Source organism: Silurus meridionalis, chromosome 16 (genome assembly GCF_014805685.1).
Source record: "Silurus meridionalis isolate SWU-2019-XX chromosome 16, ASM1480568v1, whole genome shotgun sequence".
Classification (NCBI taxonomy): Eukaryota; Metazoa; Chordata; class Actinopteri; order Siluriformes; family Siluridae; genus Silurus; species Silurus meridionalis.
The window spans coordinates 16,006,384-16,018,413 of NC_060899.1; the positions used below are offsets into that span (position 1 = coordinate 16,006,384).

The 12,030-nt window shown below is 41.4% G+C and overlaps 1 protein-coding gene across 1 annotated transcript; it reads left to right on the top strand.

Annotated features, from left to right (window-relative positions):
* The first annotated feature begins 53 nt into the window (after positions 1-53).
* Positions 54-11,648, top strand: otud4 (OTU deubiquitinase 4). The gene is given in 21 exon segments (XM_046869482.1): positions 54-356; positions 1,935-2,018; positions 2,126-2,176; positions 2,420-2,466; positions 3,001-3,073; positions 3,769-3,850; positions 3,946-4,108; positions 4,845-4,899; positions 5,015-5,138; positions 5,325-5,389; positions 5,508-5,608; positions 5,761-5,870; positions 5,980-6,136; positions 6,219-6,339; positions 6,457-6,520; positions 6,804-6,859; positions 6,951-7,664; positions 7,667-8,336; positions 8,421-8,588; positions 9,279-9,319; positions 9,578-11,648. Coding segments are annotated over 21 exon segments (4,005 nt in total). The 5' UTR covers positions 54-209; the 3' UTR covers positions 10,490-11,648.
* The last annotated feature ends 382 nt before the right edge of the window (positions 11,649-12,030 follow it).

Consider the following 12,030-nt stretch of genomic DNA (forward strand, 5'->3'; position numbering starts at 1 on the left):
CACAATTCCCTCCATCTGTAAATCTTTCCTTTATCCACTATCGCTTCAGCGAAAACGAAACTAACTCCTTGATCACAGTGGGTGTGTACGCGCGCGCGTGTATGTGTGTATGTGCGCGTGCACGCGTCTGCTTTATATGTTCAATATGTAGGTGATAAACGGTCAAGTTTCCAGGACAATCAGACACTTTTTTGTGCAGTTGTCTCGTCATGGAGAGTGGCGCAGGAGCAAACACGCAGCAGGGCGAGGAGAAGCGTGTGGAGCAACTCATGGACGAGTACCTGAAAGCGAACGGACTCTACCGCAAGAAGATAGCCAAGGACGGCTCGTGTTTATTCCGAGCCGTGGCTGAGCAGGTCAGTCCGAAACAATCACCCAAACAACTCCCAAACAATCACCATCAAACCACTTCAGCTTCTCAAACTCTACCGCTGTCGACTGTAGAAAAACAACTCCATCTCTCAGCACGGCTGGAACACCAACCACCATTAGCAATGACGCCTTGCTAGCTTCAGGGCTTAGCACACACACACACACACCTCGCTAGTTACAAGCCCTGGTTTTAGAATTCACTTTATCGTCACCAGATATATGTTTAATTTAATTAATTTTTGTTTTATTAGCTTTCAATCATGAGTGTTTTTTAGGGTTGTTCTTCTCTCTGTGTCCTCAGAAATCCCCAGCGTGTACCATGACTGGCAAATTAGCTTACTAGTAACGTTAGCAAGTTACAACTCAAAAATGTTGACAGCTCAGTTTAGCTTAGCAATGAAGCCAACCTTCTACTGAAAGTTCAGAGTTACTTATCAGGAAAATGAAGTTAATATACAAATAGAAGTGAATATAGTGGTTCTTGGAGGGGTTTGAAGTCATAACTTCTGCATGTTCTCCTGTGAGGACTAAGTTATACAGTGTGGGTTGGTTAAGTACATGAGAAAATTGGTTTGTTTTTACAAGTTATGATCTGCTGTACATTTTTTTAAGGTAGTAAACTTCAGGATATTATTTTCAGCACCTTTTCCTAAATTAACAAATTAATCCAACAAAAAACAATGAGATCAGAATTTCATGGCGGAAACAAAAAAGTTATCTGTGGCCATTGAGTTTATTAAGGGTTTCATAAAGATGTCTGAGATGCAGAGAAAACCATGAACCCTGCTGACACTCGAGTTTTTACGACGATCATTCATTTTATGTTCGGAGCTTTTCGGTTTACATGACCTTTTATGGAGTTTAGGGGGCGTGGCATGCAAATGAGCGGTGTTAGAAAGCGATTTGCATATAGATTTGCATATTGCATATGTAGCGATGTGTCAGCACCACTTTGGATTCCACTTCTTGAAGATTTCAGACAGACTTTGAGGATAAACAACCTCTTAATCAGTAATCAAAAAATAACATTCTACAAATGCTGTTTCTGGATCATTGAACATTTGAAGGCACAGGTTTGGAGGAGTTGGTGTCGAATCTAAAATGTACTCAGATGTTGAGCTAGTTTATGGGTTGCTCATGAGCTCCTGGTTCCACAACTCCAATTGACTGTGTTAGAGTGTAGAGAGGATAATATTCACTCCTCAGTGTTTGTAATGTTTTAATGGTTTATAATCATGAAAACATTGATGAAGGAGGTCTGTTGATTCATTAGTAGATGAATTACTGAAGTTGGGATTTAGCTGTCAAAGGTGATTTATACTTGCACAGTGGAATTCTGTCTTGGCGTATCCCAGCGATGTTCGGAAGCTGGGGTCCGAGATTAGGGTCAGCAGTGTTACAGAGCCTCTGGAGCACGGAGGAGAAATTTACATTTTAGTCAATAATCTTGCTTTCCAATGCGAATCTGATTTTAAATACAATGGGCGTGGCCTACAGTGGGTGGCGCAACAGATTTGTTGTGTGTATGTTTGTACGTTCATCACCTGTGTGTCGTTTCTCAGGTGCTGCACAGTCAGGGTCTACACACCAGGGTCCGCACGGAGTGTGTGAAATACCTCAGACAGAAACGAGACCTGTACGAGTCGGTGTGTGAGCCGTAACCCCTCTCTTTGTTTTAATACACTTCTTGATTGTGTGTGTGTGTGTGTGTTTGAGAACTGAAACACATCTGAACTGTTTTGTGTGCATTTAGTTCATCGAAGGTGATTTTGAGGAATACCTGCAAATGCTTCAGGATCCTCAGGTAACCCAACAAGATAAAGATATTAAACCCTATTCTATTTATTAGAATATTTTATATACTACATAACATTTTACACTTTTATATTTAGACTAGTGTTTAGATTTTGTCATTTGTTCTGTTTGCACTTTTTTGATTAATATTCAGCCTGTAGGAGAGGTTTGTGATTATTTTCACTTTTGGTTTTAATAATGCCAAGTCACGCTAAATGATTTGCTCTTGCTCTGCTTTCTCTCCTGTCTCTAGAGCTGGGTTGGACAAGTGGAAATAAGTGCTTTGTCTGTTCTTTATAAGTAAGAAGAGTTCACCTGTTATGTCCACACACCTGAAATTCTTACCGATTTTGAAACATACATTTCTAATTAATTTTATTTTTGTTATTTGGTTTTATACCACAGAGCTCTAAATATGTCATTCTGATTGGTCAGACAGTGGAACTGCACAGCCGTGGAAGTAGTCCCGGCTATGAGCCATATCACATGTTTATATTAATGTGCACATTTTAATGATTTAAGTGATGCGTTACATTTATGGAAGGAGTCTCCAGTGTCAGTGCTCTGTAAGTACAGAAGTAACGTTTTCAGACACCTTTAGGACAGAGGAGTTTTTTTTTTATTGTATTTATTTTAATTAGTTAATTAATTATATTTTAGGATGTGCTGTTACACCGGACGTGCCGTTAAAATTAACTCGTAACCATCCCAGTGTTGATGATTTTCCCATAACAGCACAACACGGACTGCTTTGTTTCTTATCTTCTTCTATCCCAACATGATGTCAACATCCTATACTTATGAGTCCTTATTTTTAATGTTTCTTTTTTCTAGGCATGATTTTATCATCTATCAGATCCCTGGAGAACCTCCTGTGAACATCACGGAGAACAGCTACCCTGATAAGGTTTGCACCAACATCCAGAAGATTTGCTGGCGAATATGTGTGTGTGAGTGTGTGTGTGTGTGTGTGTGTGTTTGTGATTGTTTAAATATTTAAAACATATTTAAACAATGATTGATTAAATGTAACTTTTGAGCACAGAGTGATGAAAGTGTTGAACTGGTAGATAAAAACTTCTGCCTCTGTATACGGTGATACTTTAGCTTTAAGATCACCAACACTGTGCAGAGAGAGGAACTGTACAAGATTTGCTAAATTAGAGTTGCTACATCACGTGGTGATATGACACATCTGTAACATCTCACTGGTTCTGGGGTTGGAAGAAAGAGATGACAGGCGATGGTTTAACAGACAGGTTGCTTTTATTTTTCATCCCTTGCTTTCCTTTTCCTCATACTCACACCGGCACACGCCACTCACGGTAAAGCACATCTTTCCTCGACACGTGTCCAATGCGTAACCCGCACACACTCGCGGACTGGTGCGCTTTCACCTGGCAACCCCTCTCTTTCTCTCCATCAACTCTGCCCAGTATCTCTCTCTCTCTCTCTCTCTCTCTCTCTCTCTCTCTCATGTCCATGTCCTGTTTATTAGCATTGTTTTTTTTCTCCTTATGTTATGGTTTGTATGGTATTATATGCAGGTTTGGGTGATACTGAACCATATTTAGTTGTTAATTAATTGTTCATTTTTTTCAGGTGCTTCTCTGCTTCCTCAACGATAACCATTACGACAGCGTTTATCCGATATCTTCTATCAAAAATGCTGCTGTGTGCCAGTGTGAGTGTCACATCCCGTTCACCTGTCACTTCACAAATCAAATCAAATATCCATCTGTTCAATCCGAAATCTCTGTGTGTAAATGTGTGTTTCAGCAATCCTGTATGAGCTGTTGTACGAGCGTGTGTACGGTGTGGAGCGCAATGTGTTAGCGCCAAGCCTGCGGGGGTCTAAAACAAATAACGAGAACATCGAGGCAGTGGAGCGTGAGAGCAGCGGAGACTCTGACCAGGATGAGGGAGAGGATCCCTGGTCTGTGTGCGTGTGTGTGTGTGTGTGTGTGTGTGTGTGTGTGTGTGTTTACTGCTGCTGTAGTCATAGACCAGTTTGATACACTCATCGGTTCTTTATCATGTCGTCTTGGCGAGTTTCCATCATCGTCACTGTTTTATTCAGGAGGGATTTAACAGGGATTTAACGTTTTGTCTGATTTCTGTTAAACCATCAGTGACTATTAAAATGGCGCGATCATAACTAGAGGTCGACATTCATCAGATTTGGAACTGTTGGCTATCGGCAAAAATTCATACAGATAGTTTTTCCGGGTTGCGTTTGCACAGAGAAGGTACGATGTCATTATACAGTAGTACGTCTCTAGAGGCAAATCACTGATGCCACGTGTCTGTTTTGGCACGAGAGACTGCACTCTGTCTTGGAATTATTTAAATTAAAATTTTTTATAATAAGGTTCAGTACTACTTTTTTATAGTGTTTTTTTATTATTATTGTTTTATCCAGTAATCATTAAAAAAAAAAAAAGATTTGTAGATTAATATGTTTTCTGCCAGTACGATCCAACCTCGCTATTGACATCAGTAAACTCTACTATCGGTCGACCTCAAACCGTAACATTTCTTATTTTTTATTTATAAACATCAAAAAAGTTGCTTAGAGAATCATTTGTGTAGCACTGAAGATAATCAGATTCATTACAACTTTAATTGGAAATAAATCTAAAAGAATTGCCACCATAAATGATGTGTGTCTTCATCAGGTCCAGTGAAGCTACAGCAAGGACGGCTGGTGTGAGCAACAGGACATCTTATAAGGTGCATGCACGCACACACACACACACACACACACACACACACACACACACACTTATATCCCATATTAGTTTAGATTTTTTCTAAAAGTTTTTCTCTTCAATCATTTCAACATCAGGGTCGTGGGCGGGGCCAAACCAGAGGAGTAGGGCGTGGCCGCCTGCCTCGTGCGGTGCAGGATTCTCTAAACCCCTCCTGCTTGAGGAATGTGCAGTATAATGTGTGGTTGCGCTCAAAACGAGGTGCGTTTATATAAAAAAAAAAGAAAAAAAAGGATGTGTCTTTAATAAAGTGATAAACATTGTCATTATTGACAGGGCACAGATTGTGTGTGTGTGTGTGTGTGTGTGTGTGTGTGTGTGTGTGTGTGTGTGTGTTGTACTGATTGAGGGTTTTTTTTTTTTTTTTTTTTTTTTTTTGCAAATCAGTTCAGCAGAGGAGGGATTTCTGCATGGCAGCCGGGATGCATTACAAGGCTGGAGACAAGTGCCAGGTGTGTATTAGAACAATGTTGTTAGAAAAACATCACTTTTTCTCACTCTCTTTTTTTTCTTTTTCTGTGTTTTCCCTAAACGTCTGGCTCTGGAAACTAAAAAATCTCTCTATCTCAGGTGCGGTTGAATAACACCGACCGCTTCTACAGTGCATACATTCAGGACGTCAGCCCTGACGACGGACCCGTCACCGTCTTTATAGAGGAGCTTGGACAGAAGTACGCCTTTGCTTTTACAGGCTTGCACTCATCACAACCTTTTTTTTTTTTTTATTTATTAGCATAAAAATTTCAATTATTAAGCACAAATTACTGTTAAATGTTACTGTATATGGAGAAAAATTCAATATATTTATATGGGGGGTGTGTAGATACAACGTTCCATTGTGGAATCTACGTACTCCTTCAGAAGACGCCTGGTCTACAGTGACGGAGAAAAACAAAAGACACACTGCATCCAGCAGCAGCAACGGTCCCACAGGTGGGACTAATCAACTTAATACCTTTTTTAATATTTAAGCATTAATTAGGTACAGAATGGTCCATCTTTAAGTGCTCAGTGGGTCCAAATGTCGTCTGCTTGCCCCCAGAGCATGACACCAAACCTGGGAAGAAGCCCATGAGGTCCATGTCACATGGTCCATCAGCAGCATCCCAAGGCTCTGCTCCTGGCACTCGCATCCAGCAGCAGCATTCTTGGCCTTCACATTCCACAGTAGAACCACAAGGAAAGAACGGTAGTAGCAGGTTGGTTTTATACTTGAATACACAATTGACACCCACACACACACACACACACACACATATTACAAGAACTGTGTTGTTGTAGGAGGAGTGACCAGGGTGCAGGTGGGTTATGTGCCTCACCTGTAAGGGAAAACGAAGACGTGCTGCTGGAGCTCCTGAACAAAGACGAGGAGAATTTTCCGACTCTCGAAGCCAGTGCACAGGTAGAATTGTTTTTCTTTTTTGTAGATAAACACACAATTTGATTCTGAGGTGTCCTGAAACCCTTTCTGTAGTTTTTAATCGCAATATTTGATGTACTATCGTAAATGTGTGTTTAGGCTGCTAGTGTTGAGGGGAGTAGAAGAGCTGAGAAGAAAGGCTCCCGAAAGAAAGTCAGCACAGGTGAGTTAAAGGAAATAAAAATATAAATTTGGATCTCAAAAACAGCTTCTAAATTTCTCATCTTCTCTTTCCAGAACTGGGTTAATTTTAGACAAAAAATATGATTAGCTTTTCCTTTCCTACATAACTTTTCTGTGTTGGTGTAATAAAAAACTCAATAGCATTCCTCCAACAAACTTTTCTCCACACACACGAGCTTGTAGAGTGAAATGATTACTGATTTCCCCCTTTCATGTAAGTTGATTTATCTGATTTTACAGGAAGTTCTAATGTTTTGTTTTAGATACCAAAGAGCAATTTCCGAACCCTATTCCCAAACCGGAAAAAGAAGAACAGGTGGTAAGTTGTTCAGAGTTATGTGCGTAGTGCAGGTTCATTCATTGTACCATATTATTGTTTAATCTCTGTTTTTTGCTATTTTCTGTTTTAGAAGAAAGGTTCAGTGGATCAAGACCAAAGAACATCTCCTTCCTCTAAAGAGAAACAAAACCCTAACAAACCACCTTCTAACTTACCTAGCCCTTCAGCTTCAAAATCTACAAAAGCTTCCCTGCTGTCCACAACAGCACCTGCTCGAGTTCCTTACAAACCCTTTTCATCGCTACCTGCTTGCATTCTCCCCAGCCAGTCTCAAACTGCCCCCGTTTCATCTGCAAGATCTCAGAATTCTGTCCAGACTACCCCCAAGTTATCTCCAACTGCTCCTGCTCCATCTACAAGTTTCCCAGATTCTTTGCAGATTACCTCCACCAAGTCTGAGATTGCCCCAACTTTACCTACAAAACCCCAGGATTCGTTCCAGACTACCCCCATGCAGTCTTCAACTGCCTCTGTTCCATCGATAAAACCCCAGGATTCGTTCCAGACTACCCCCATGCAGTCTTCAAAACCCCAGGATTCGTTCCAGACTACCCCCATGCAGTCTTCAAAACCCCAGGATTCGTTCCAGACTACCCCCATGCAATCTTCAAAACCCCAGGATCTGTTCCAGACTACCCCATGCAGTCTTCAAAACCCCAGGATTCGTTCCAGACTACCCCCATGCAGTCTTCAAAACCCCAGGATTCGTTCCAGACTACCCCCATGCAGTCTTCAACTGATCGTGCTCCATCAACAAAACCCCAGGATTCGTTCCAGACTACCCCCATGCAGTCTTCAACTGATACTGCTTCATCTACAAGACCCATAGTTTTGTTAGAGAATACCTCCTCAGTATCTTCTCAGTGTTCCACCACTCAGTGTCTAACTGGGCCTAAGCCTATCCCTGTTACAACAGTCTCATCACCCAGGAACTCCCCCCGTGACACAGATTCGACTTTCGTAGTAACAACCGCTGTGTCCTTGACCCCAGAAGCTGTTACCACCCTTATTGCTTCTCAAACAACCACAACCACAGCTCCATCTGACCCTGTACCTACCCCATTATCTCACCTCTTGATCTCTCAGACTGCTTCTGAACCTTCTCATGCCCTTTCCCAAAGTACCTCAGCAACCCCCCAGGACCCTGTCCTCACATCTAAAATTACTTTTGCTGCTGCAGTGCCTTGTTCAACAGATGCTCCTGCTGCCTTAAAAACCCCTGAATCAGCTGCTGTACCTGCTCAACCAGCTCTTTCTCCTGGCCCTCCCTACCCTGTTGGGTTTGGTCATCTACCTTATCCACCCTACCCCCCTTATCCAGCTGCCATGCCATCTTTATCGCCAAACATACCTGCCCCCATGCCAGATCCTTGTCTTCCTCCTGCTGTCCCAACTCCACCTTACTCTCATGCTACAGAGTCTTACTTGTATGAACATACGGTCTCACCTGTTGCAGGTATGGTCCTCTTTGAATGGAAGTGTGGAATTTAATACTCTCACACCTGAGTAACCGATTTGATTAATTTCTGCTTAATTTCAGCAAGTGCTGGAGGTGCCTTAGTGTCTGATCCCCCACCAGAGTCCTCCATCACTTTTGAGCAGCTTTGCCAGGAAAGGCTTTATCCTGGTTTTCCCCAGAACGAGAAAGGTGAACCTGTCCAGACCCCACTGTTCTCTGACCACAAATCTGGAAAAGATCTGCCAAATGGTACCTTTTTGGGTTTTTTTTGTTTTTTTTATCTGCTTTACTGACAACTAGAGGTCGGCCGATAGTTGATGGCTGATACCAATATCTAGGTTAGATCGTACATTCTAGATCCATTAATCAACCGATAGTTTTTAAAATGGATACTGGTTTACAAGGAAAAAAAATATATATATATATATATATATTATATAAATAAATATAAATATAAATATATATATATATATATATATATATATATATATATATATATATATATATATATATATATAAAATCATTCCAATAGTACCAAACTTTCAAAAATAAGTTCAAAAGAGCACAAAAATAAACAAAACAGTACTGAATCAGTAAAATGTGCTAAATTTAATAAATATGAATATATTAATAAATAATGAGGAAAATTAAACATGCATTTATACAATAAGTAAAACTCCAAATGCCACTATAAGGCCACACTTCTGCTGTATTATGACACCTTCTTAGCCACTCCAGCAACCCGGAAAAACTATCTATATGGATTTTTGCTAATATTTCCAGCAATCAATATGTGGAAGATCGCAGAATGTTTAAAGATCATGCAGCAGCTCTAAAACGAACATTTGCACCTTTTTTATCATTTACATTCAACTCTTGTGTGGTCACTTTTACATGTTGCTCTCATTTGACTCTAAACACTTCTCTGTTACTTCCAGATACAAGCGTCCTACGATTCTTCTTCAACCTCGGAGTTAAGGTAAGGACGTCTTATTATAATTTTATTAAAGTCTTTCTACTTGTTCGCTAGTTCTCTGTAAATGTAGTTGAATAACTTAAAGTTAAATTTGAATAATAGTTTGAACAGGTGCCAGAGCACAGGTGGTATCTGTAAGTGTACTGCCAGGGAGATGCATGATAGAGTGGAGATGGATTTGTAGCTTGGACACAGTAAATGCAAGATTCAAAATCTAATCTGCAATTGGCTAAAGCTTGTTTTGTTTGATTTTGCCTGCAGGCCTACATGTATCAGATGTTGCCCCCGCTCACTTACCTGGCACCACTAGTCCAGGCCTACCAACACACGCCACTTAACATCTCTCCTTCGCCTGGATCATGGCAACCAGAAAACAACTCTAGACCAATTTACTCTTCCCCTAACCCTTCCCCTGCCAGGCCTGCTCATTTTGACGTAAGAGGTGTTCCTTCGTCGATGGACGTTGGGGTGTTCGGTCATCCTTCTTTGCCTATGCAGATGTCGTTGCCTGTTGTCTCTCATCCCACTGTATACGCAGGTATGTGTTCAGTGCCCCCTGCTGGTCCATCACTGCAATATTCCGCCCCTCAGCATCACTCTGTGCCACCACCTGGACTTTACGGTATGGAAATGCACAGGCCAACGGTGCCACCAATAATGGAAGGAGGTCAGGGAGTTCATAGTTCTATGACTGCACAACTGGAGAAAGCATTTTGGGCAGGTCAAAACCAGCATCATTTAGAAGGTGGAGACATCAAACCAGGGGGTGTTCCTGTGACTGTAGAGATGCACAGCAGTGGAGCTCAAGTGGCGGTTGGAGGGCAGAGTAAAGGGGTGGAGCCGACATTGCTGGCCAATGGAAACAGACAAGAGATAAGTGTTGGATTCATAGGACCGCCGTTAGAAGGATGGAAGACGGAGTTCGGTACTGATCCCAAAACTGTGCGGAGCTACCAGAGTCCGTCGTACAGATCCGGAGGTAGGCACGGCCAGAACGACCGAGGAGGATACAGGGGGCGTGGCACACGTGAAAGGAGAGAGAATACAGGTTGGGTAAGACACGATGGCCAAATGCTCTACCACAGAGGATCCGGTGGTAGAAGCAGGGGGCGGGGCTACACTAACACCAGAGCCACAGGGTACCCAGGTGGCCATTGTGCACCAGAAAGCTGACAGTCGCTCGTTTTTCTTTTGCTACCGATTCTTTTGGAATTTTGTGGTGTGTTTGTTTTTAAAACCTTTTTTTTTTTTTTTTCTTGCTGCTGTGTCTTCTGAGAAAGGCGTTTCCACTATGTATTTGTGTATATTAAAGCCGTGTGTGAAAGATCGAGATGAACTAATTATGAACGTAAACATTCAACCTCATCGTCTGAGGATGCGAATGTGACGATCGAGACCGCACCCGAATCTCGTTTACGAGCTTTCGTTTACTGGACGCTTGAAACTTGACTTGCTTTCGTGGCCTTTTGGAATCAAATGAATCATATCAAAGAAAATGGCGTCACTTCATGACCCTGCTTTTGGCTACAGATACGTATACTGTACATGTGGTGTTTTTTGTGTGTGTTCTTATGAAATCTGAATTACTCAGTCCTTCACCTCTAAATAGCGTCGTTCACAATGTTTTATGTTTTGCTTCCTGAATCCTGCTTTTAGATTCAGAAACGGCTCGAGCTGGAGCACTGTGTTTATTATTATATAGGAAAAGATCAGCATTTGCACATCATCCCCACTGTAACCCACCAGGAGCCACATTCCAAAATCTACAGTGTAAATATGCAAAGTTGTAGTTAATTAGTAAAAATCTCACAAATTCACGTCCATCAGAACGTCTTATGTACAAACATGCAACCCGAACCCTGTAGCTGAACACTGGAATGTTACGATGGGCGATTGTGTAGATCTACCAGCTTTTTGCCAACGGTGATGTGGTGTAAAGCGATTCTTTTTGCCCTGATTACGCTTAAACACGTACGAATCGAGTTTACGATTGAATGATTTTTGTTTTTGTGTGAATTTCTATGCTGTTGTCTGTACGATTCATATCTTCCACCTTACGATGCACTTTCTCATCCGACTGTGTTTTCGGATCAGGAGACAGATTTGTGTGAATTAACGACCGCAAGGCTCCGTGTTTTACCTGCTGAACGGTGGACGTTGCGTCGGTTCTCGTGTAGTGCCTTAAGACTTTATTTGGCGTTAGTTTCTGCACTTGTGCCTTCTGAAGAATGCGTTTTATATCGAGTGCCGGTATTTATCACAACCAAAGATGCAAATGGATGCAAATTTTTTTTTATAGAAAACGTTAATAAAGAGATGTCTGTTTCTCTCACATGGTCTGGGATCTTTTTTTTTCTTCGTTTGCTTCTTGATAATTGAGGTTTTGTGTATCTGGGGATTCTCAGGGTCACTCTTATCAGATTAGCTTTACTATTAAAGCTCCAGGAGATACAGCAGAGACGATACAATCGTCCTCCTTCACCTGAAATCAGCATCTTCAGGCATGGAGCAGCACGGCTTCCCCAAATCTCAGGGAAAGGTAATAAATTTCACCTTCATACCGGTTAAATTCATCATTTAATAAGATGCATCATGGCATGATGATTAAAATATTTTAATCAAACTATACACTTGTTTGGCGTGGTGTGTTTCTCACTCACTCGGTGACCAGAAAAGAAAAGAAAAAAGCAGTGATTACATTTATTATTGGTCAC